Here is a 23,858-nt window from a genome sequence, read left to right as displayed (position 1 = left end):
TCACTTTGCCATAATCTGTTTTTTTGTATTTTTTTCTGGTTTTAGTAAAATAATATAGCACTTGGGGAAAAAGATACAGAAAAGCAAACCAAAACTTGAAGATAAAATAGCAAATATTTCGACAGCTACGGTGTACTTTCCTGGTGAGCTGATGTAGGCTGGAATAAAAGTGATCCAGACAGCACAAAATATCAGGATGCTGAATGTAATGAATTTTGCTTCATTAAAGTTGTCTGGCAGTTTACGAGCCAGAAATGCCAAAACAAAGCAAAATAAAGCAAGAAATCCTATGTAGCCCAAGACGGCATAAAAAGCAGTTGTAGATCCAAGATCACATTCTAGTATTATTATTTCTGTATAATGTTTCATATTTTTATTGGGGAAGGGAGGTGAACTAAGTAACCAAAGAAGGCAAATAATCACCTGTATAAATGTAAAGCTACAAACACTTAGTCTCTGCTGAGTGACTCCAAACCATTTCATGACATTACTACCAGGTAGTGTAGACCTAAAGGCCATGAGCACTACAATAGTCTTCCCGAGCACACAGGAGATGCACATGACAAAAGCAATACCAAAAGCAGTGTGGCGTAACATACATGACCAGTCAGAGGGCTGACCAATGAATGTGAGGGAACAAAGAAAACAAAGAGTTAATGAAAAGAGAAGAAGAAAACTCAGTTCAGAATTATTTGCTCGAACAATAGGCGTCTCCCTGTGTCGATAAAAAACTAAACCTACTAAAAGTGTTAGCAATGCTCCCAGTACTGATAGAGTGACCAGCAGGATTCCCATAATTTCTTGAAATGATAAATATTCAATTTCTTTCAAGACACATTCATCCTTTTGTCTGTTTGGCTTGTAATCTGCTGGACACTTTAGGCAATCTGAAGAATCTGGAAGAAAAGTAATACAAAAAAATTAAAACAATTTCACATGATCATAAAAGATTTTAGAAGCAATAGTATTGTTTTAGAAGCTTATGCCTATTGTATCAAACTTCATCTAAATTTTCAAAGATTTGTGTATTCTTTCATATGAATAAACATATGTGTTGTATTTTTTTGTATTCTTTATGTAATAATGATTTTTTTTTTTTGGTAAAAAAAAAACAGGTGGCACCCATTCTAAACCCCAAACCTGTAAGGAAAAATGATTAACATGAATTAATAAAGATAAATAAATAAGAAAAGAAAAACTATTTATTGTATTTATTTTGCATTTTCTTTTCACAAAGAAAATTACTGTTCAAAAATGTAAAGCAAGTCTCCAAACCTGTCTATTAATATTGTAATGAACTCATACACTGAATATAAAGTGGGGATAAAAATGTTATGTTTAAAAGTTGATGACTTATTCAGTAGTTCACAATTTTTAATTCTTATCAATATGCAATAATTTGTACTATTCATTGAATGAATGCACAAAATTGATTTTTTAAATATTGTAAATAATATGAATTTGTGGATACAATAAACTACCTGGGTTACTGTACATACAGTTACTGGGTTGGAATTTAAAAAGAGGATTGCCTTTACTACAGTATTGGCACATAGATTTATCTTGCTAAATTGGAAGAATCCTAACTCTCTTCTATTAAGTCAGTGGGTAACTGATGTTATATATTATCTGAAATTGGAAAAAATCAAATTCTCACTTAAAGGATCTGTGCAGAATGTTTTCAGAACCTGGCAGGATCTAATCTAATCTAATCTAATCTAATCCAGGATCTAATCATTTTAGATTAAGCTTTTAAAGCACTGAGGAAGCAGATTCTCTCCCCATTTCTTTTTCTTCTCCATTTATCGTTATTCACTTATTAATTAATCTATTTACCTATTTTTACTAGCTTTAAGTTTTATTCTTCTGCCCATGCTCTCCTTCTCAGGGGTTGGGGTGGAATTGTTTTTATCCTATTTTTGTAAAATTGATCTATTTGTATGGAATGTTGTGTGATTTCAATAAAATTTAAAAAATAAAAAAAATAATAAAAGAAAGAGGACCAATCAGCTGCAAAGCATTACTGGTAACCAACGGCACAGCCATGCTGGTTCAATTGTTTGCAGTCCCTGTTTAAATTTCACACCTGTTGTATTGCTAATTTGATCTTCAGCACATGGTATGCAGTCATAGCAGCAGATTGGTCGTCCTTTCTTCACAGCTTTCCGAGTTCCAGGCAGACAGGACTCACTGCACACTGACCTGGGCACCTTAAACATAATAGCACAAGACTATTTAGCAAAAAACAGATTAGTTCAATTCATTTTAAATGTGGAATTGGTTTGACATGCAGAATTTTAAAAACAGTTAGCTGAAAGAAGCACTGACAACTGTATATAATGATGCTTAATATTAAAACAAAGGGCTTTACCTTATATTTTGTGCCAGCAAAGTTAATACTTTCATAATTAATTTGAAATTCATATCCTTCTGACGAAAAAGCATAGTATGCACCAACTGTCACAAAATCAACATCACCCTCTTTATTTAGTTGCCAGTTTACAATGTCATATATCTTGCCTTTTGCTGCAGGATCTCCATTTTTATCAAAATAAACGTTTTCTCCACTTTTTGTTGTAAAGTTTATGGTTTTCAGGTAATGGGCTAACTGAAAAAACAAACAAAAAAACTGTAAAATACTGATTACTGGAGCGTATCCGGGCAGAACTGGGCACAAAGCAGGAACCAAGCAGGATAGGACATGAGTCCATCACCTGCTCCAGTCACCAATACAGGGTTTTTTGGAATATGGAAGGAAAAACCATGCAGACATGGGGAGACAGTGAACAGGTTTGACATTTAGACCCAGGACACCCTCTAAAACTACATTTTATGTTAATACACTGTATGTATAGTATACATTTCTGGATCAGTTAACAGAGGTTATTTGTTAAACAAGTTTTCTATTCAGAATGTATAAATAAATTTATTAGAATAAAAAAGAATAATGTCAGAGCTCAGGCAGCTACCTGCAACTGAATGTTAGTTGATTTGTTAGAGCATGCTGATCTGCTTTCAGTATGGCTACATCCTAGCAGGTTGTGTAGTGAATAAGCCACAGCGTACATAGCTTTATAGACATCATTGGTGTAACCAAGGTTTGACATATCCGTGTACTGATTGTTTATTTCACCAAAAGACTCCTGTCCAGTGCAAAAGGAATTGCCTGTTTCAGCATTTTTTAAGTTAAGAGTACAGTTAAACAGATATTCCCAATACTCATTCAGGCCAGAGTTTCCAGGAAGCGGAGAAGGATGGACGCTGAGCAAGAACTCCTTCAAGCCTGGTATGACTGCAGTGCTGACTGACAATCCAATTGCTCCATTCATTATTTTGTAATATTGAAGCATGGCAGAATTTTTAGTAGAAATCCAAGACTCTGTGCCAATCCACTGAAAGCCTGTGACATTTTGTAAGAATATCTCCTTGAGCAGTATTTCAAATACATTAACTGTCAAAAATGCTATGATGACTTTTGATGAGGAGAGCTTGATAATGTCAACAACTCTGAGAATTCTTTCTCTTGGGTATGTTCTGTGGATCGCCTCAGAATATTCAACACAAATACCCTCTTTCTCTGCAACTTCCACAAATGTGGCCATGCCATAATTTCCATAGTCATCATCATTTCTTATTGCCCCTACCCATGTCCATCCAAAATGCTTTGCAAGCTGTGCCATGGCAACACTTTGATAATAATCACTTGGGGCCGTTCTGAAGAAATAAGGAAAGAGCTTTTTGTCACTGAGACATGAGCAGCTGGCAGAATAACTGACCTGCAAACAAGAAACATAAAAGAAAAAAATGCAAAACATCTGCCATGACAAGACTACATTTTTTACTATGTGACTTAATGTCATAGTGCAATTAAAGAAAAGTCAAATTTTTTATGAAATATTAAATGCTTGTTTGTATTTGTATATTAGTTCTTACATACATCATATTGAACAATTATATACTGTATAGAATAAGAAGTATTAGTAATAGCCGTGTAAAAGATATAGTGAATATCCTCCTAACTGAAAAAAAGTTATTTTTAATGAAGTTAATGCACTGCTCTAATGTACAATCCATAAACAACTGAAGTGGCAAACTCCTAGAATTGGGCTGAGTGGTGTGTCAGTTATACCTTCCTTCCACCCATCCATTAATCTATTGAACCATTTAGCAATTTTTAAGGTTATGGAGAGCCAGAAGTTAAAGTGGCAACAACACGCATAAGCAGCCACCAAAAATTGGGCCAATCCATTCCAGAGTAAAAGACTGTATTTTCAGATTAAATCCACAACCTCATTTAAGAGGGAAAGAATTACAACAGGTGGCATGTTGGTGCAGTGGGTAGTGCTGCTGCCTCACAGTTAGGAGACCCGGGTTCACTTCTTGCCTTGCACCCTGTGTTGGCTGGGATTGGCTCCAGCAGACCCCGATGACCCTGTAGTTAGGATATAGTGGGTTGTATAATGGATGGATGGATGAATTACAACATTAATTGTATGAACTGCTATAAGTTAAGTTAAAGTAAACTAAAAAAATTAAAAATGTCTTCTTACCACTGGTATACTGAAAGGCCCCAGAGTGGTAGAAATTGCTATTGCAGGTGATGAAGTAGAAGGACCTATAATAGCAGGCACTATAGATGTCTTGGCACACAAACCATCCTGGAATGAGGCTTTGTCCTCCCCACTTAATAATGCCATCGCTGATCTCAGTGTCAAATGGACATCTCTGCATGCGTCGTAGATTTTATAACCCAAGATAACACCTGGCAATATGTCTGTATTCTTGTTTATTTCATCAATTGCAAAAATCATGGTTTGAGCAAATTGAAGTCCTCTGAAATTGAGCCTAAGAGTATTTAATAGCTTTGTTAATTAATGACCTTAGCACCAAAGAACATTGAGGGACTAATGCTATAGAAAATGGAATTTAAACTGATATGCACCGTGGCAATCCAGGAGGCTAGTTTTCTTCTTGCTTGTCCATTATATTACAGTAGCGTAAAGAAGTTAATACATTAAATGTATTTATTTACATAAAATGTAGGATGCAATAAGCATTTTTGTCATTTAAACATTTGTCTTTGTTTCAGATTTCTAATTTGTGTAACATATATAGTTCCACTTCTTGATTGTCCCTTATTTTATTGTATAAACTAAGATGTTAATGTATTAAATGTATTTATTAACCACATGAATCAACATAAGACTAGCATTGCAATATTCAAGCCTTATTTATATTAGTTATTTATGTAAGCATCTAACAAATTTCAGATAATACACATTGTTTATTTTTTGGAAATTTTGTACATAACTTGATCCTAATATCAATACATTTTATACTGAGTTTCCAAGGGAATCTAAAAACATCCTCTCCACATCACAATATAGCATGTAATTAATATTTCTGAAATGTGTAAAATATTATTCTTTATTTGATATTTCTAATTTGGACAATAAATACAGTGCACTTACCCTTTACATTTTGATACTTCGGGCATGGTTGTATATGTCAGATTTGGATCTGCTGGGCTATCATGAAATGTAAAAATGCCTCCAATAATAATGTCACCATCCTTGGAAAACATGGGCAGCTCTGTTTTTCTCCACAGGTTACAAACCGGTATTAGAGCTTCTGTAAAGAGAGGTACAAACAGTAAAGGCAAGAGAACCATTTCATTTTACTGCCAGTCCTGCTTATGTAGTTATGTGCTTCTCTGCAGAGCAGTGGACTTAAATATGTAGTATAGAAAATGATGTCAATTCTCAAAGGTGATATCCTTGTATGACTGTGTAAGAAGAAACAAAGGAAAACATTTATTCTATCTTATTATTTTATTAACATCATTCTAATAAAACAAGTTTTTAAAAAAAATATTAACCATCAACATTATGAGTCTGGACAAATTTCATTACATGTTAACTAATGTTAAATAGCTTCCTCTTTTACTCTCACTTTTTTCCCCCAATACAATGATATGTACTCATGCTATATAAAAAACTGGCCAAAACTCTCATTTCCATTTTTTTCCCCCAAATTAATTGTACTATATGGAAAGCATTAATATAAAAAAGTAAAAAAAAAAGAAAACATGTATTTTTAATATTTGTTTTATACTGTACATTGAACTATTATAGATACATTCTCTCCAGTCATTTTTGGCAAATCTGTCACTGGACTGTAATCCTTGGAGTAACTAAATGTCAGATTGAGAGATGTGAATGCTTTTATTTTTCTTTCTTCAATTTAATTATCAAATACCCAGATTTGTGTTCCCTATTGTTTTACCAATGTGAAGTTTTAATTCAGTTCAGTTTATTCTATTATTGTACACATGTTCAGGCTTACACAGATTGGAAAAAAAAAAACAGCAAAACAAATGTCATAAGCATGTATTTCAATTTTTATGTTAAAGCACATTTAAATTAATTGTAATAAATAGATGCAAAAACTAACTAAATTGCTAAAAACTGCTACATGTTAACATTATAGGCTATCACTGTAATATAATATAATGTGTTGTTACCATACCAGTAACAGCTAATGCCATAATTACTGTGACTTGTCTTTCATTGACCAGGAATCAAACAGAGCCACTGAATAGTATATTGAGATTCTGAGAATAGAAGCAGAATGAAAAACAGCTAGTAGCAGCTAGTAATGATGATTGTCATCATTATTTTATTAACACTAGAATCCCTGAAGCCTACAAAAAAGTCCACCTTAAATTCCTTCACACCTCCTCATCAGTGTCTTTGTCTTGCAAATGTGTCAATCAGCAGAAGGCAGCCTGCTCACTCATCCCCCCCACGGAGGCAGCTGAAGTCAACTCAGTTGCTAAAAGTTATCTGTCAGTGAGGTGTTTGGAATTGTATAGTGTAAATAATATAGTTATTTGGGTGTGAAGCCACCAGGGGGCATATAACCATCATAACCTGGACAAACACAGGCAGGACACCGGTTCAAACTTAACACCCGCTTTATTTACAGTTTTAAAGTGTGCACAAATCACCAACACCACAACACACAGTTCAGTCCCTTCATTACTGCTAATCCATCCGCCTCCACTCCTCCCCAGGCTTTGTCTTCTTCCTCCCAACTCTGGCCATTCAATGGAGTCGGGTGGCTCCTCTTATTCAGGGCCTAGGAGTGTTCCAGGTGGTTCATCAGTATTACCTGGAATCACTCCCAGGTGCGCTGGCGGTCCTCTATAGGGCTCTGCAGCTCCCCCTGGCGGCCCGCACGGAACCCAACAGGCCAAACTCCAGCTCATGATATGCCTTGCGGGAATCCGTAGTCCCACAGCCACCCAGGAGGGCTTCTCTCTAGTGTCCCAGGGGAGGTATTGCCTTACTAATGCCCTCTCCCCTGGTCCTTCTACTCTGTTGGCATCCTCACCAAATAGTGGCTGTGGCCGCCCATTACATTGGGATAAATACATTTCATGTGTGTTCTGTGTCTACAACAATCTGTGTAAATGTAGGATGAAAGGAAATGCGAGGCAAGAAATGTTGAACACATAACTAAAACTGAAAATTTTTCATATTACTGTAATAATGACAAAATGCCGATGTGAAGTGTATAATGTGAGACTGAAGACCAAATATCAAATAAACACTTTAACAAAAGGTATAACAAAACAAATGTACTTTTATTCAAGAATATAACGAAAGAAATCATTCAATTTGCATGGTGCTGTCAATGAGTAAAAACCCTGGTGCAGAGGTAAGAACTGCTGTCTTAGTTGAGTTAGAGGCCGGGTTATTCACTTTTTGAATAGTGAGCTGCTGTTATATAATAAAAACATACTTTTGATTTCAGTCTGTAACACCCGGTGTAAATTTTTGCTACCTATAAAAGACAGTGCCAGTACATCACAGAATAGCACACACACGTACAAGAAGATATCCAGTTCAAACTTTAATTCTCTTATTACAAGACAGCAATGCTGTCCACTGTGCCACCATACCACCTTTCTTTCCTAATTTTTGAAACATGTTAAGCCCTTTGTCACATTACCTAGCAACGTATTTATGAATATGTGAGATTTCCGAGACTATCTGAGACCCTCCCCAACTGTGCTGTACAACAAAACACGGTTGACATGTCTGTCGAGAATTGCTTCTCTGTCGCTGAGGCAACCACAGGTTCTTGGCACCACCAAGGCAACTGCAAGTTCTCAGACTCACAGCTAACATGTCTGTTATTCAATGGTTGATGCAGGGAGAATTCTAACCCAACCACTGACCTGGCCCTGTCACTGCTTGTTTGCTGTGTCAGTGTTTGTTGAAGTGGTAGTTCCTATTTGGATAAATACCTTGGCTGTTCCTGTTTTGATCAGAATAAAGTTGATTTTCTTGAAGCCTTTGAACTCAGTGTCTTCTTTCAGGTGCAAAACACATGCGTCAAAATGTATATATATGTACTCTATAATATTTATACCTTATTCCTAAATATCTTATCTAAACACTACTCAATTAAACAGTTTGGTGTCAAAACACAACTTATTTGACAAATTTGGTCTCGTCCGATGCGAGAGATGGACGTCTGAAGTGGAGCTCCGCTAGCAGTGGTGCTATTTTTCATATTATTTGCTTATTATTCTGAGATATCCTGTATTTATTCAACCCGAGAGGGGCCGCTACAGTATATGTAAACACATATAAACATGGCCAACAAGAAGGGGGGTCCGAAAGAATCGAGGACTAAAGCTACATCCAAGCTGCGATCAGCAAGCCCTAGTTCGAGATACGGCCTCTCAGAGACTGGATCAGATGGGCGAAAGTACAGACTCCTCGGGACCACGGTCCGCTACATCGTCGCCGGCTGAGAGCGAAAAGGGGAGCGAAGGTGCGATCGTGAGTGCAGATGTGGATAGTTCGCCGATTGGAGAGGATTACCTGAAACTGGAAAAGGCCGGGAGGTCCGCGGCTTCAGTTACGCAATTACGCGGCACAAGAAGGCACATTTGAGCTATCTGAACTGAAAGTGTTGCTCGCTGAGCTCACGCAAGATATAAAGAAAAGCGAGAAGGCTAATGAGAAAGCAACGGCAAAGGCACTTGAGAGATTGAAACAAGAATTAAAACAGGAGATGAAACAGGCCAATGAATGTCTGCGACAGGAAATCCAACAGGAAATCCAACAGGCAAATGAAAGGCTGCGTCAAGAAGTACAACTTGAACTTCGACAGGTGCTGGGTAAAATTGAAGAGCGCATTGAGAAAACTCGGTTAAACTGAGCACGCTTGCTGATCGATTGGAGCATCTTAGTGAGACACTCACGAATCGGATCGAAATAGCCGAACATCTAGCTGCCAGTGCCAAGGAAAGAGCAGTAAATGTCAGTTCGGAATGTAAAAAACTCGGAGAAAAACTTGGAGACAGACTGGCTGCTTTAGAAGATGGGAATAGAAGGTATAATGTCAGAATTGAAGGCCTGCCGGAGAATCGAGAAAGTTTAAACCCTGTGAAATTCGCAACTGAACTTTTTTCTAAAATAATCGGGGGCGACTTTAAAGCAGAATCTGAGATAGCAGCGGCTTACCGCGCTGATCAAACACCGTCAGACCCCGACCAAGATCTTTTATAGTTCGTTTTGAACGATTATCATTTAAGTTAGAGGTGATGGAACTCCTCAGGAAAAAAAAGGAAGATATTATATATGAAGATTGCCACATTCGCGTCTTCCCTGACTTCTCTCCAGCAACAGCTATCAAACGCCGCCTTCTATAATATTAAACAGCTGCTACGGCAAGCCAATGTCAAATACGGCCTCCTGTATCCGCAAAACTGAAAGTGGAATGGCAGGGTCATTTCTATGTTTTCGCTAGCAAGGAGGAGGCAGAAAATGAGTTAAGAAAGCTGATCCCGGGACTATTCTGATACATAATTGTGAGTCATGGCGGTAAATGATAAAGCTAGGATTAATAATCTACTGTCTGATCTATTTGTTTTTAAAATACAGGTTTTTGGACACATCTTTAACACCATCACCTGGGTTTATTATCTGGGGATATCATCTTAATGCACTAAAATTGATGAAGATTATATATATATATATATATATATATATATATATTAAATTCTTTTCTTTTTTTTTCTTTTCCTCTTTTAAAGACTATATTGGTAACAGATATCTCTATCTTTTAACCTTAAAGCGCTACTGCATGGGGGCTTGATGTGCTTTGGACGTGCTCTGTCTCTGGGTATGTCAGAGGACTGGGACTGCATGAAGTGGGTTTTAGCCTCACCTGGGGAGGCAAAAAGGGAGGGTGGGGGTCAAGGGGGGAAGAGAAAGAGAGCAGGCTTGATCTATATCTAATCTATCATCTCAATCTTTATAATTATAACTATCAACGTAATAATAAGCTGCATGGCAACAACTCTTGGGGGAATAGGAAATTAAGACCTAAACTATTTCACTTCCAGTTAAGATTATAATATGACACCAAAAACTCAGAATCAGTGTCTCCATGATGGGACAGTTAACTTCGTAAGCTGGAATGTTAAAGGCCTGAATCACGAATTAAAGAGAAAGAAAGTACTTGCTCACCTAACAGGTCTAAATGCTAAAATAGTATTTTTACAGGAAACCCACTTACTAAGTAAGGATCAGTTCCGCTGCAAAAAGACTGGACTGGCCAAATGTTCCATTCTAGTTTTACAAAGAAAACTAGAGGGGTGGGAATTCTCATACATAGAACAGTACCATTTGTAGCATCAGATGTAGTATTGGATCCTGAAGGGAGATATGTGATGGTCATGGGAGACTTATCTAACTGTAAAATGATTTTGATAAATGTTTATGCACCTAATGTTGATGATAAGGAATTTATACAAAATTTATTTGCATCCATTCCCAATCTGAACACTCATAAACTTATAATGGCTGGGGACTTTAATTGTGTTCTAAATCCACTTTTAGATAAGACTTCCTCCACAGGGGGAACGGCAACTAACACCGCAAAGATAATTACAAAGTTTATAACTGATCACAACTTAGATCCCTGGAGGTTTTAAATCCTGCAGTACTTCTTTGTATTCCTTGCTTTGTGCTCCAATAAACACACGTTATCGGCAATACACTAATAACCCAATTGTGCTCCACTCACTTAGAATCTGGAACCAATGTAGAAAGCATTTTAAGACGGAGAAGCTTCTTTCTGTGGCACCCCTGCAAAAGAACCACCTCTTTCAACCCTCACAAACATATGCAGTTTTTAATATCTGGAAAAATTTGGAATTAACTTGCTTAGAGATCTTTATATAGACAACGTCTTTGCATCCTATGAACAATTACATTCCAAATTTAACATTCCAGCTACAAATTTCTTTCACTATCTTCAAATCAGGAACTTTGTTAAACAGAACCTTCCAGATTTTCCTCATCTTGCACCCTCATCCACGCTGGAAAGATTATTGCTCAATTTCAAGGAGTTAGACTCCATCTCTGCAATATATAAAATCCTTTTACAATCCCTCCCTTTCAAAGATCCAAGAGTACACTGGGAAAAAGATCTCTCAATTAATATATCAGAAAAGGAGTGGAAAGTAGCAATGCAGAGAATTCACTCGAGCTCCATATGCAAAAGCATACAATTATACAACTTAAAATTATATATCGAGCACATCTGTCTCGACTAAAACTCTCAAAATGTTTCCAGGGCATGATCCACCCTGCTAACGTTGCAACCAAGCCCCAGCCTCACTAGGTCACATGTTCTGGGTCTGCTCCAAATTAACATTATTCTGGACAAAAATTTTTAATTACCTCTCAGACAGTCTTGGACTCACAATCCCTCCTAACCCATTAACAGCTGTGTTTGGGGTTCTTCCAGAGGGCTTAAAGTGGAGAAGGACAAACAAATTGTGATTGCATTCACTACACTGTTGGCACGCAGACTTATTCTGATAAACTGGAAGAACCCAAACTCTCCTCTTTTAAGTCAGTGGGAAACTGATGTGTTATATTATTTAAAATTGGAAAAATCAAATACTCAGTTAGAGGATCTGTGCAGACTTTTTCAAAACATGGCAGGATCTAATCAGTAATATTTTGAAATGATTTTATAAAGCACAGAGAATTTGTTGATTTAGGTATTTTTAAAAGCCTTAAATTTTACACCGTTTGGCTTGCTCTCTCTCTCAAGGGTGGGGATCGATCTGTTCTTAGCATAATTCTTTTTTTTTGTAAAACTTGATTGCTATGTATTGATTGTAATAAAATTAATAAATAATAAAAAAACACAACTTATTTGCTCAACTTGCCAACATTCCTGCATTGTCCCTGGTTAAGAGAGTTTCATCATTGGTAAACTGGATGCCACAGAGAATTATCTAGTCTATGCTGACTTGGCTGTCCGATGAGGATGGTTTCTGCTGGGAGACTGACATGGTGACAGGTTGGGCTGGATGGATGAATAGGAAAGGTACTGTTGGTGAATGTTATTGAAGAATTAATTTTGTGCTTTTGCAGATTTCACAGCTGTAGTTTATTCTCTTTGCCGTGTGTCATCTAGGTCATGGAATTCACTTTGAGTGTGGCCAGATTTTGGGTTGCCATCTGAGGGAGTTACCCTTCCCTGTCTGTTACAATACCTAAAGTTCATGATGACAGTTCTTCTGGCCTGTATATGCCTGTGTACTGTGAGAACGCTGTTTTTGAGGAATTTGCTGAGAAGTCCTGTGGCAGTTGTGCTTTTCAGAAGGAACTGCCATTGCTAAATCCAGGAACTCTTAGCTCGTATGCACTGTTGTCTAAGGGGTTGATGATACATTGAAGTTGCCTGTGGCAGAGGTGACTTGCAGGGAAGTGAACATCCTAGATCTTTCTTTGGGATGTCAAGATAATAGGCCTCATTAGTAAGCATGTTGGAGATGTTCCACCTCTGAAAATTACACTTAGAAAAGCAACAGAAAGCAAAATAAAAAAGATGTTTTTGTAAGAAAATTAACAGGAAAGGGAAAAAATGGGAGTGCACTGAAGCCAGCTAAAAAGTAGAAGGGCTGGACTCTCTAGAAACTGCACAGAAAGAAAACTAATAAGAAGAAAGGAAATTATGAAGACATAGAGTAACTAGTAAGAAAAAAGAACAGACTTAGACAATGAAGTAGAATTTTTTGAAAAGATTATACTTGAACAGTTGTGCTTGAAAGTTTGCGAATCCTTTAGAATTTTCTATATTTCTACATAAATATGACCTAAAACATCATCAGATTTTCACTCAAGTCCTAATAGTAGATAAAGAGAAACCAGTTAAACAAATGAGACAAAAATATTATACTTGGTCATATTACGTATTTGTGAATGACAAAAGTATGTGAACCTTTGCTTTCAGTTTCTGGTGTGACCCCCCTTTGCAGCAATAACTGCAACTAAATTTTTCCGGTAACTTTTGATCATTCCTGCACACCGGCTTGGAGGAATTTTAGCCCATTCCTCCGTACAGAACAGCTTCAACTCTGGTATGTTGGTGGGTTTCCTCACATGAACTGCTCGTGTCAGGTCCTTCCACAACATTTCGATTGGATTAAGGTCAGGACTTTGACTTGGCCATTCCAAAACATTAACTTTATTATTCTTTAACCATTCTTTGGTAGAAAGACTTGTGTGCTTAGGGTCGTTGTCTTGCTGCATGACCCACCTTCTCTTGAGATTCAGTTCATGGACAGATGTCCTGACATTTTCCTTTAGAATTCTCTGATATAGTTCAGAATTCATTGTTCCATCAATGAAGGCAAGCTGTCCTGGCCCAGATGCAGTAAAACAGGCCTAAATCATGATACTACCACCACCATGTTTCACAGATGGGATAAGGTTCTTATGCTGGAAAGCAGTGTTTTCCTTTCTCCAAATATAACGCTTTTCATTTAAACCAAAAAGGTCTATTTTGGTCTCATCCTTCCACAAAACATTCTTCCATATCCTTCCAGTTTGTCCAAGTGATCTTTAACAAACTGCAGACGAGTAGCAATGTTTTTTTTGGAGAGCAGTGGCTTTCTTCTTGCAACCCTGCCATGCACACCATTGTTGTTCAGTGTTCTCCTGATGGTGGACTCATGAACATGACCATTAGCCAATGTGACAGAGGTCTTCAGTTGCTTAGAAGTTACCCTGGGGTCCTTTGTGACCTCGCCAACTATTACATGCCTTGCTCTTGGAGTGATCTTTGTTGGTCGACCACTCCTGGGGAGGGTAACAATGGCCTTGAATTTCCTCCATTTGTACACAATCTGTCTGACTGTGGATTGGTGGAGTCCAAACTCTTTAGAAATGGTTTTGTAACCTTTTCCAGCCTGATGAGCATCAATAACTCTTTTTCTGAGGTCCTCAGAAATCTCATTTGTTCATGCCATGATACACTTCCATAAACATGTGTTGTGAAGAGCAGTCTTTGAAAGATTCCTGTTCTTTAAATAACACAGGGTGCCCACTCACACCTGATTGTCATCTCATTGACTGAAAACACCTGACTCTAATTTCACCTTCAAACTAACTGCTAATCCTAGAGGTTCACATACTTTTGCCACTCACAAATATGTAATATTCAATCATTTTCCTCAATAAATAAATGACCAAGTATAATATAACTGGTTTCGCTTTATCTACTTTTAGGACTTGAGTGAAAATCTGATGATGTTTTAGGTCATATTTATGCAGAAATATAGAAAATTCCAAACGGTTCACAAACTTTCAAGCACAACTGTAGATATGTATTCTGAGTTATGATTACAGTGTGTCATTGATATAGTGAATTGTACTATGTAGGTAGAGACAATTGGACTTGCCTGGCTGCCTTTAAGTGAAATAATAAAATTAATTAATAAGGGAAAAAAGCATTAAAAAGCAAGATGAGAATGTATGCAGATCTTGAAAATGTAGAAACATTGGATTGCTTGTGAATCCAGCATGTACAAATATTGATTTAAAACAAAGGTGGCTAGTAAAATGAGCAGTTACAGAAAAATTCCAGCATAAAACTTTTATACTCAGTGAAGTGCCCAAGACGACAGTAGAATTCTGCTGACGTTAAAGCAAAAAAGTATGGCGATTTAGAAGATACTTTTAATATACTGTAATGGATTGACAAGATGAATGCTTAAAATAAACAGATGAGTGTGAAGCGAAGTCACACACGTGAGAAAAGAGTGCAGTTCAGAGAGTGAGAGTGAATTGTTTTATCAGGTAGAATGATTTAGAGGAAATACTGTGAGTGATTAAAGAGTTAAAGAAGTTCTGATTGGGTCTGAAAGTGTTGTATTATGAGTAAGAAATGATGTGTGAACATGATTTCTTTGTATGGAATATACTAGAATTAAACTGATTGTGAAAGCAATTGCAAAAAATACATTGTACACACAAAACTGAAATAAAACTCTAACTTAATTTGGCTCAGAATATCATAGGTTTTAAATATGTATAATATTTAGTATTATCTACAACAGTTACTGAGTCAGAACAGGGTGAGCTAAACAATGTCCCAATCATTGGGCCCTGCAATATGGATCAGCTTCTGCTAGTTTTGGATTGGTCAATCAATGCCATCATATTCCTGAGAATGAGAGAGCAGCAGTCAGACCAGATTTGCCAAATTTTCTTATGGTCTGGGACAATCTGATTTTACCACTTCAGTCACATAAGAGACTAATTTGACACTGATCCAACAACGCTCAATGATAATTTTTTAACTGTATTTGACTTGTCCATCACACACAATTCACTTTATGCTTCTATTCTGTTTTTATACTTTATGCTGCCTCTGTTACTTATTATCTATCTGCTACTTATTATTTATGTTTATCTTTATACATTGTTTTTTTCATTTGGTGTGGACAGCAAAGAAAGAATTTCATTGTAAAGGGAAAATGTCTCCTTACTGTGCACATGACAATAAACCTTGAACTTGAACTTTAATCATATTCACCCTTCCTAATCCAAACTGAGGAGATGTTTTCAGCATGGGGTGTGGAGGGTGTATGGCCACATAAGCAGATGTCATCGCTGAAAGCAATGAGTGCTGGTTGCAATGGCATGACAGATGATGCTTCCCATTGGTTGGTATGACACGTGAAACGATTTTTACAACTGTGCCTTGAGAGACAAAATATAGGGGGTGATGTAAATCCAGATATGTGGCCTGAATCAGAAGAGAGAATGGATACCCCATGTGAGTGCCCATTCATATTATTTTACAGTATTACATACTGCATACTGTTGTCTGTGTAACAGTTATTTGATTTCATCTTTTACATCACTGTGCCATACAATTTCAGTTGTCTACAATAACATCTTTTGTCATTTTTTCAGTACTGTTAGGGCTATTTTCATGTTTATTCTTTGTATTGGATTTAATATTTCATTTTGTCAATAAATATAAGTCAGTCAGGCCGTCAGTCTGTCAGTCATTCTCCAACCTGCTATATCCTAACACAGGGTCAAGGGGTCTGCTGGAGCCAATCCCAGCCAGCACAGGGTGCAAGGCAGGAAGAAACCCCGGGCAGGGCGCCAGCCCACCGCAGGGCACACACACACACACCCACACACCAAGCACACACTAGGGGCAATTTAGGACCACCAATGCATCTAACCTGCATGTTTTTGGACTGTGGGAGGAAAGCGGAGCACCCGGAGGAAACCCATGCAGACACGGGGAGAACAAGCAAACTCTACACAGGGAGGACCTGGAAGAAAACCCAAGTCTCCTTACTGCGAGGCAGCAGCCCTACCACTGCGCCATCCATAAATATAAGTGTATACAGTATCTTTCCATGTCATAATATTTTATTGCTTTCGCCTTTGTTCCAAATGCCACCAATTTCATTTTGATGAAAAGAAAGCGAGTAATGTGGTATGAATGTTTATAAATGATGAAAGAAATCTATCCTTTTGATGAGGGTGTTAAAATAATTGAATAAATTTCTACATTTTGATGTATTGTGAAATGCTTTTAACAGTTGTGTGAGTGATGTTTCTTTATCATGCATGTCATTGCTTCACTCTATGAATGTCCATGGAAATAACAAACCGATGAGAGATTTTGAAAGATTCTCATATTAACTTTTACAAACTGCTCATGTTTAGTTGCTGTCTCGTCTAATTTTTCTTCCTGCCAAATTTATGTTAACATTTTTCTCCCTCTTCTTAACCATCCATGAAGTACACTTGGCTCCCTGACATTTGAATGGCTAAAAGTGAACTGAACTTTTCCATAGAATTGTTATTCAAATACACAGCATCTGTCTGCATTTCCAGATTCTTATCTGCTTTATCCCATTTCTTGCCTTCTGACATATTGATACAGTTTTTCCATTATTCATTCAATTAAAGTACATTCCTTACAAGCGAACCACTTCTTGACTTTCAGCTTTAACAAGCAGCAAATACATAACTTGGTGCCATGACAAAATAACTGACTGATTTTTTCCGTGTCTTTAATCCTTGTGTATATTTGACAAATATGGACAAATGCATATGGAATGCGTAAGCATTATGTTACCTTTGTCATCAGTTAGAACATTGGGAGGGATTTTACTTTTTACATATAAATATATGCTATTGAAAATACAGTAATTACAAAGTCTGTTGTAAGAATAGGACACTATATCACTCAATATAACAACAAGAAAAGTCACCATAAAGAAAAAAAGTAAAATAACTTGTATTTATAAATTTATTTTAATCTGATATTAAGTTATTAATTCACAGTTTGATATAATGTAATTCATTTCATTTTCAATTTTGTTACTTGAAAATTATTTATTCTAATTTACAGAAAAAAAACTAATTATCTAATTATTTATTTTTACTTTTTTTTTTTTTTAAAGAGTTACCAGGTAACACAATAGTTAGAGCTGCTGCTGTGCTGAGCCAACCCCTGACATGAAAAATTTTCATGTTTTTCCAATGTCTACATAAAGTTTTCGTCATAGTATTCTGGTTTGTCCCCTAAATTTCAAACTTATCCATGCCAGACCTAATGGGGACTTGAGCCAATATGAATGACTTTGGATATGCAGTATGTAAAAGTGAGCCTTATGATGTACTAGCAATACATCTAGGATTTTTTCCTACCTCACACCCAGTAGTGTTACAATAGTTCCCCCACTACCCTAATTCGGATTAAGATGATTGATTAATGTTAAATAATGCTTCAGTCTAGATCTACAGGACATCGGCCTGGCCAGATTATCATTTATGTACATTCTTCCGATTTCTTTATCTTTTTTTTCTGGTTTTCTTTTAATCGTTTGGAAATGAATGAATATTCAAATCAAAGAGAGCTTAAGTGGGTACTTTAAAATGTATAAAAGATAAAGGCAGTAAAGGCAGTAAGATGCACTTTTTCCAATAGTTAAAATAAAAATGTATGAATAATATATATATATATATATATATATATATATATATATATATATATATATATATATATATATATATATATATATATATATATATATATATATAGGACCAAAGTCTGTCAGCATCCCTGCCCACAAGGCATGAAAAAATCCTGGACAACACCACTCATCAAATGCAAATCATATTTCATGTTCAAACTTATTTCATATCAGTCCAATGTCCATTATCTTTTTTCATGTTTTATTTCTTCAGTTTATTTTGCCATAATCTGCTTTTTTGTATTTTTTTCTGGTTTCAGTAAAATAATATAGCACTTGGGGAAGAAAATACAGAAAAGCAAACCAAAACTGGAAGCTAAAATAGCAAATATTTCGACAGCTACGGTGTACTTCCCTGGTGAGCTGATGTAGGCTGGAATAAAAGTGATCCAAACGGCACAAAAGATAAGGATGCTGAATGTAATGAATTTCGCTTCATTAAAGTTGTCTGGCAGTTTACGAGCCAGAAATGCCAGGACAAAGCAAAATAAAGCAAGCAATCCTATGTAACCCAAAACTGCATAAAAAGCAGCTGTAGATCCAAGATCACATTCTAGTATTATTATCTCTGTGTAATGTTTCATATTTTTATTAGGAAAAGGAGGTGAATTGAGTAACCAAAGAAGGCAAATAATCACCTGTATAAATGTAAAGCTACAAACACTTAGTCTCTGCTGAGTGACTCCAAACCATTTCATGACATTACTACCAGGTAGTGTAGACCTAAAGGCCATGAGCACTACAATAGTCTTCCCGAGCACACAGGAGATGCACATGACAAAAGCAATACCAAAAGCAGTGTGGCGTAACATACATGACCAGTCAGAGGGCTGGCCAATGAATGTGAGAGAACAAAGAAAACAAAGAGTTAATGAAAAGAGAAGAAGAAAACTCAGTTCAGAATTATTTGCTCGAACAATAGGAGTTTCCCTATGGCAATAAAAAACTAAACCTACTAAAAGTGTCAGCAATGCTCCCAGTACTGATAGAGTGACCAACAGGATTCCCATAATTTCTTGAAATGCTAAATATTCAGTTTCTTTCAAGATACATTCAGTCTTTGGCTTGTTTGGTTTGTATTCTACCGGACACTTTAGACAATCTGCAGAATCTGGAAGAAAGGTAGTATAAATAATTAAAACAAATTCCAATGATTATAAAAGCTTTCAGAAACAATACTATTTTTTTAGAAACTTAACCCTACTTATCACATTTCCTCTAAAATTGCACAGACTTCTTGCATTCTTGCATATAAGCATATGTTCTATATTGCATGTATTCTATGTGTAATAATGGTTTTTGTGAAAAAAGATATTAATAGTAATTCAAACCCCCCCAACATGTCACACACCCCACCCCAACCATGTGAGGAACAGTAATAAGCATAAATGGGGAATGTGACTAAATGGAGCATTGCATGACTAAATTAAAAGGTTGTAATTTTATATTTTTAATTAAATGAAGTAAATAAGGGAATCAAAAATATACATTGTATATTGTAGCGACTAAGGCGGGAGAGACATAAAACTGGTGCTTGAAAAGTGGTGCTCAACAGATACCGAGTTTATTGAATGACATGAAACTGAAGAAAACAGTAAGAAAAACCCTGCTCCAGCCAGCTGTTTGGGTCACTTGGCACACCTTTGAAGCAACAAATTCCACTATGGTGTTTGCACCCCTTTTTTAACTGAAATTTTTAATTTATTTTTTCTGTTCATTCTCCCAGCTTCTTCCTCTGTCCTTGTCCACACATACACACCCCTCTCCATTCTTCCTGTCTTCCTATTCAGTCACAAGCAACCCAGAGCCTAAACATTTATTATAAGACGTCACAATATGTATGTTTTGCATGTTCTTGATGCTTTTTAGCAAGGTACAATGAATCCATTAATCCTGGCCTAGACAAGGTGTTGGGAGGACTTTGCACATTTGTCTGGTGGTCTTTCACAAGACTCATTAATACTATGCATTGGTGTCATAAGGCCTTGCAATTGACTGGCACTTTGCCAAGGGTAGCCACCTGCCCTGCGTCTAAATGCTGTCAAGATGCCCACTTTACTAACATGTTGTACACATGTTCTGAGTCAGTCTTCAATAAAGAATATTTTCAAAGAAAATTACTATTCTTTACATGTAACAGATATTCAGATGTTTAAAGCAAGTCTGTAAAACTCCCTGTCAATATTACAATGTATTCTTTATCCTGTAAGATAATGATTATTAATTACTGTACATGATTTCTTTTAAATTCTGTATGTCCAGTAATTAGGACAAACTTTCCCTATGTTATGGTGCAAACTACAAACAAACAGTTCCTGGGTTGGAATTTGAGAGCACAACCCTTGAATTGCATAGCAGTACTGCTAACTAGTCGCACAAACATTCTGGTTCAATTCTTTGTAGTCCATAATTGAATTTCACACCTGTTGTGTTATTAATTTCATCTTCAGCACATGGTATGCAGTCATAGCAGCAGATTGGTCGTCCTTTCTTCACAGCTTTTCGTGTTCCAGGCAGACAGGACTCACTGCAAACTGACCTGGGCACCTTAAACATAATGAGAAGAAAATAATTTACTGTGCCTGGAGAGTACAAGAAACATTGGGAAAATTCTAATTAAGTTGATTCATCCTTAGTCTGAAAATGGTATAACATGGAGAATAAAAAAAATATAATTTAATCGAAAGAAGCTCTAACAAATCCACATGATAATACCTAGAATAAAAAGAAAGAAAAACTTTACCTTATTTTTTGTGCCAGCAAAGTTAATAAAATCATAATTAATTTGAAATTCATATCCTTCTGATGAAAGTGTATAGTATGCACCAACTGTCACAAAATCAACATCACCCTCTTTATTTAGCTGCCAGTTTACTATGTCATATATCTTGCCTTTTGCTGCAGGATCTCCATTTTCATCAAAATAAAAGTTTTCTCCACTCTTTGTGGTAAAGTTTATGGTTTTCAGGTAATGGGATAACTGCAAAAAAACAAAAACAAAACAAAAATATAACATTGTGTAAGTAGAATCTATCCTGGCAGAACTGGGCATATGGCAGGAACCTAGCAGGAACAGGGAAGCAGTCTATCACCATCTCCACACACTCACACAGGAATTTAAAGAATTAGAAAATGGTATGGTATGGAAGTAAAAACCATAAAGAAATGGTTTTAAGTTTTTATTTTTTATCTTTAATTTTAAGCTAATTTAATTTTAAACTCAGGACACCAGCAGAAACATCCTATCCCATGTAGAGTTTACATTTTTATTCCAGTTAACAGAGGTAATTATAGAATAATAGTAATCAGATAATGAAATAATGTCAGAGCTCAGACAGCTACCTGTAACTGAACATTAGTTGATTTGTTAACACATGTGGATTTACTTTCAGTGTGGCTACATCCCAGTAGGTTGTGTAGTGAATAAGCCACAGCGTACGCAGCTTTATAAACATCATTGGTATATCCAAGGTTTGACATATCCGTGTACTGATTATTGATTTCAGCTAATGATTCCTGTCCAGTGCAAGAGAAATTGCCTCTTTCAGTATTTTTTAAGTAAAGTGTACAGTTAAACAAATATTCCCAATACTCATTCAGGCCAGAGTTTCCAGGAAGCAGAGAAGGACGGACACTGAACAAGAATTCCTTCAAACCTGGCATGACTGCATTGCTGACTGACAATCCAATTGCTCCGTTCATTATTTTGTAATATGGAAGGATGGCAGAATTTTTAGTAGAAATCCAAGACTCTGTGCCAATCCACTGATAGCCAGTGACATTTTGTAAGAATATCTCCTTGAGCAGAATTTCAAATACATTAACTGTCAAAAATGCTATGATGACTTTTGATGAGGAAAGTTTGATAACATCTACCACTCTGAGAATTTTTTCTCTTGGGTATGTTCTGTCAATAACCTCTGAATATTCAACACAAATACCCTCTTTCCGTGCAACTTCCACGAATGTGGTCATGCCATAGTTTCCATAATCATCATCATTTCTTATTGCCCCTACCCATGTCCATCCAAAATGCTTTGCAAGCTGTGCCATGGCAACACTTTGATAGTCATCACTTGGGACCGTTCTGAAGAAATACGGAAAGAGCTTTTTGTTGCTGAGACATGAGCAGGTGGCAGAATAACTGACCTGCAAACAAGAAACATAACAAAAGAAAAACATACAAAAGATCTGCCATGTCCAGACTATATTGTTTGTTTTACCAAGTAAAATAATTAGAATGTGTATTTATAGAAAAATATACTTTTTTCATTAAACATTAAATACTGTACTATCTCATATCTGGATTAATTTTTTATGTATTAGTTCTCTTATATATTATATTGAAATATCTATTCTTGCATGCATTGTGTAAATATATAAAACTATTTCAAGTACCAATATATATAATATAGGAAATGTTAATAGCCATGTATAGGACAGAGAGAGTTTACTCCTAGCTAAAAAAAAAAACACTTTTAATTAGGTTTATGCCCTACTGTAATTAACAATCCATAAGCAACTGCTATGGCAAACTCCTGGAACTGGGCTGAGGGGTGGATCAGTTACACCCTCCAATCATTTATCTATTTATTGAACTACTTAGTCCATTTGTAAGTTTAGTGGAACAAGAAGTTATCTTTGCAACACCGGGTACAAGCAGCAACGAAGCACTGCAGAGTAAAGGATTATATTTCCAGACTAGATCCACAGTGTGATTATGACCTGCCAAAATATAAGTTGAATTTTACCAAAATGAAAATGTCTTCTTACCACTGGTATGCTGAAAGGCCCCAAAGTGGTGGAAATTGCTATTCCACTTGATGAAGTAGATGGACCTATAATAGCTGGCACTATAGATGTCTTGGCACACAAATCACCCTGGAATGAGGCTTTGTCATCACCACTTAATAATGCCATTGCCGATCGCAAAGTTAAATGAACATCTCTGCATGCATCATAGATTTTGTAGCCCAAGATAACACCAGGCAATATATCTGTATTTTTGTTTATTTCATCAATTGCAAAAATCATGGTCTGAGCAAATTGAAGTCCAATGAAATTGAGCCTAAAATATATATATATGATAGTTTGTTATGTAATGGCCTTAGTAACAAATACAATTCAGGGGATAATACTATAGAAAATGCACTGCTGTTTTGAATATTTTAAAAAGGAAGAATTTAAACTGTTGTGTACTCCGGCAAGTCATGAGACTAGTTTTCTTCTTGATTTTCTGTTTTATTAGTGTTTACACTAAGAAGCTGATACATTGGATTCATTTTTACTGACTATATCATTATAAGACTTGCATTACAATATTCAAGCCATTTTTGTTTGCTATTTATGTAAACATCTAACAAATGTCAGATATTACACATTGTTTACATTTTAGAATTTTTGTATATCATTTTTTCCTGTTATTAATGAATTAGATATAACACTGGATTTCTTTGGAAATCTT

At 36.2% G+C, this 23,858-nt stretch overlaps 2 protein-coding genes across 2 annotated transcripts; both read right to left on the bottom strand.

The window, feature by feature from the left end:
* LOC120534103 (extracellular calcium-sensing receptor-like) lies at positions 1–13,862 on the bottom strand (the record flags this gene model as incomplete). The annotated part of the gene is given in 7 exon segments (XM_039761420.1): positions 1–896; positions 2,087–2,210; positions 2,372–2,608; positions 2,970–3,776; positions 4,551–4,845; positions 5,472–5,572; positions 13,668–13,862. Coding segments are annotated over 7 exon segments (2,655 nt in total), but the record flags the coding sequence as incomplete, so codon positions are not given.
* A 4,762-nt stretch (positions 13,863–18,624) lies between these two features.
* On the bottom strand, positions 18,625–23,428 carry LOC120534031 (extracellular calcium-sensing receptor-like; the record flags this gene model as incomplete). Its single annotated transcript, XM_039761296.1, has 5 exons — positions 23,168–23,428; positions 21,737–22,543; positions 21,138–21,374; positions 20,818–20,941; positions 18,625–19,505 (listed from the first exon to the last, which is right to left on the bottom strand). Coding segments are annotated over exons 1-5 (2,310 nt in total), but the record flags the coding sequence as incomplete, so codon positions are not given.
* Positions 23,429–23,858: the final 430 nt, after the last annotated feature.

The sequence above is a fragment of the Polypterus senegalus genome, chromosome 1, assembly GCF_016835505.1.
Source record: "Polypterus senegalus isolate Bchr_013 chromosome 1, ASM1683550v1, whole genome shotgun sequence".
In the NCBI taxonomy this organism is placed as follows: domain Eukaryota; kingdom Metazoa; phylum Chordata; class Cladistia; order Polypteriformes; family Polypteridae; genus Polypterus; species Polypterus senegalus.
This window is presented reverse-complemented; position numbering and strand designations above follow the sequence as displayed.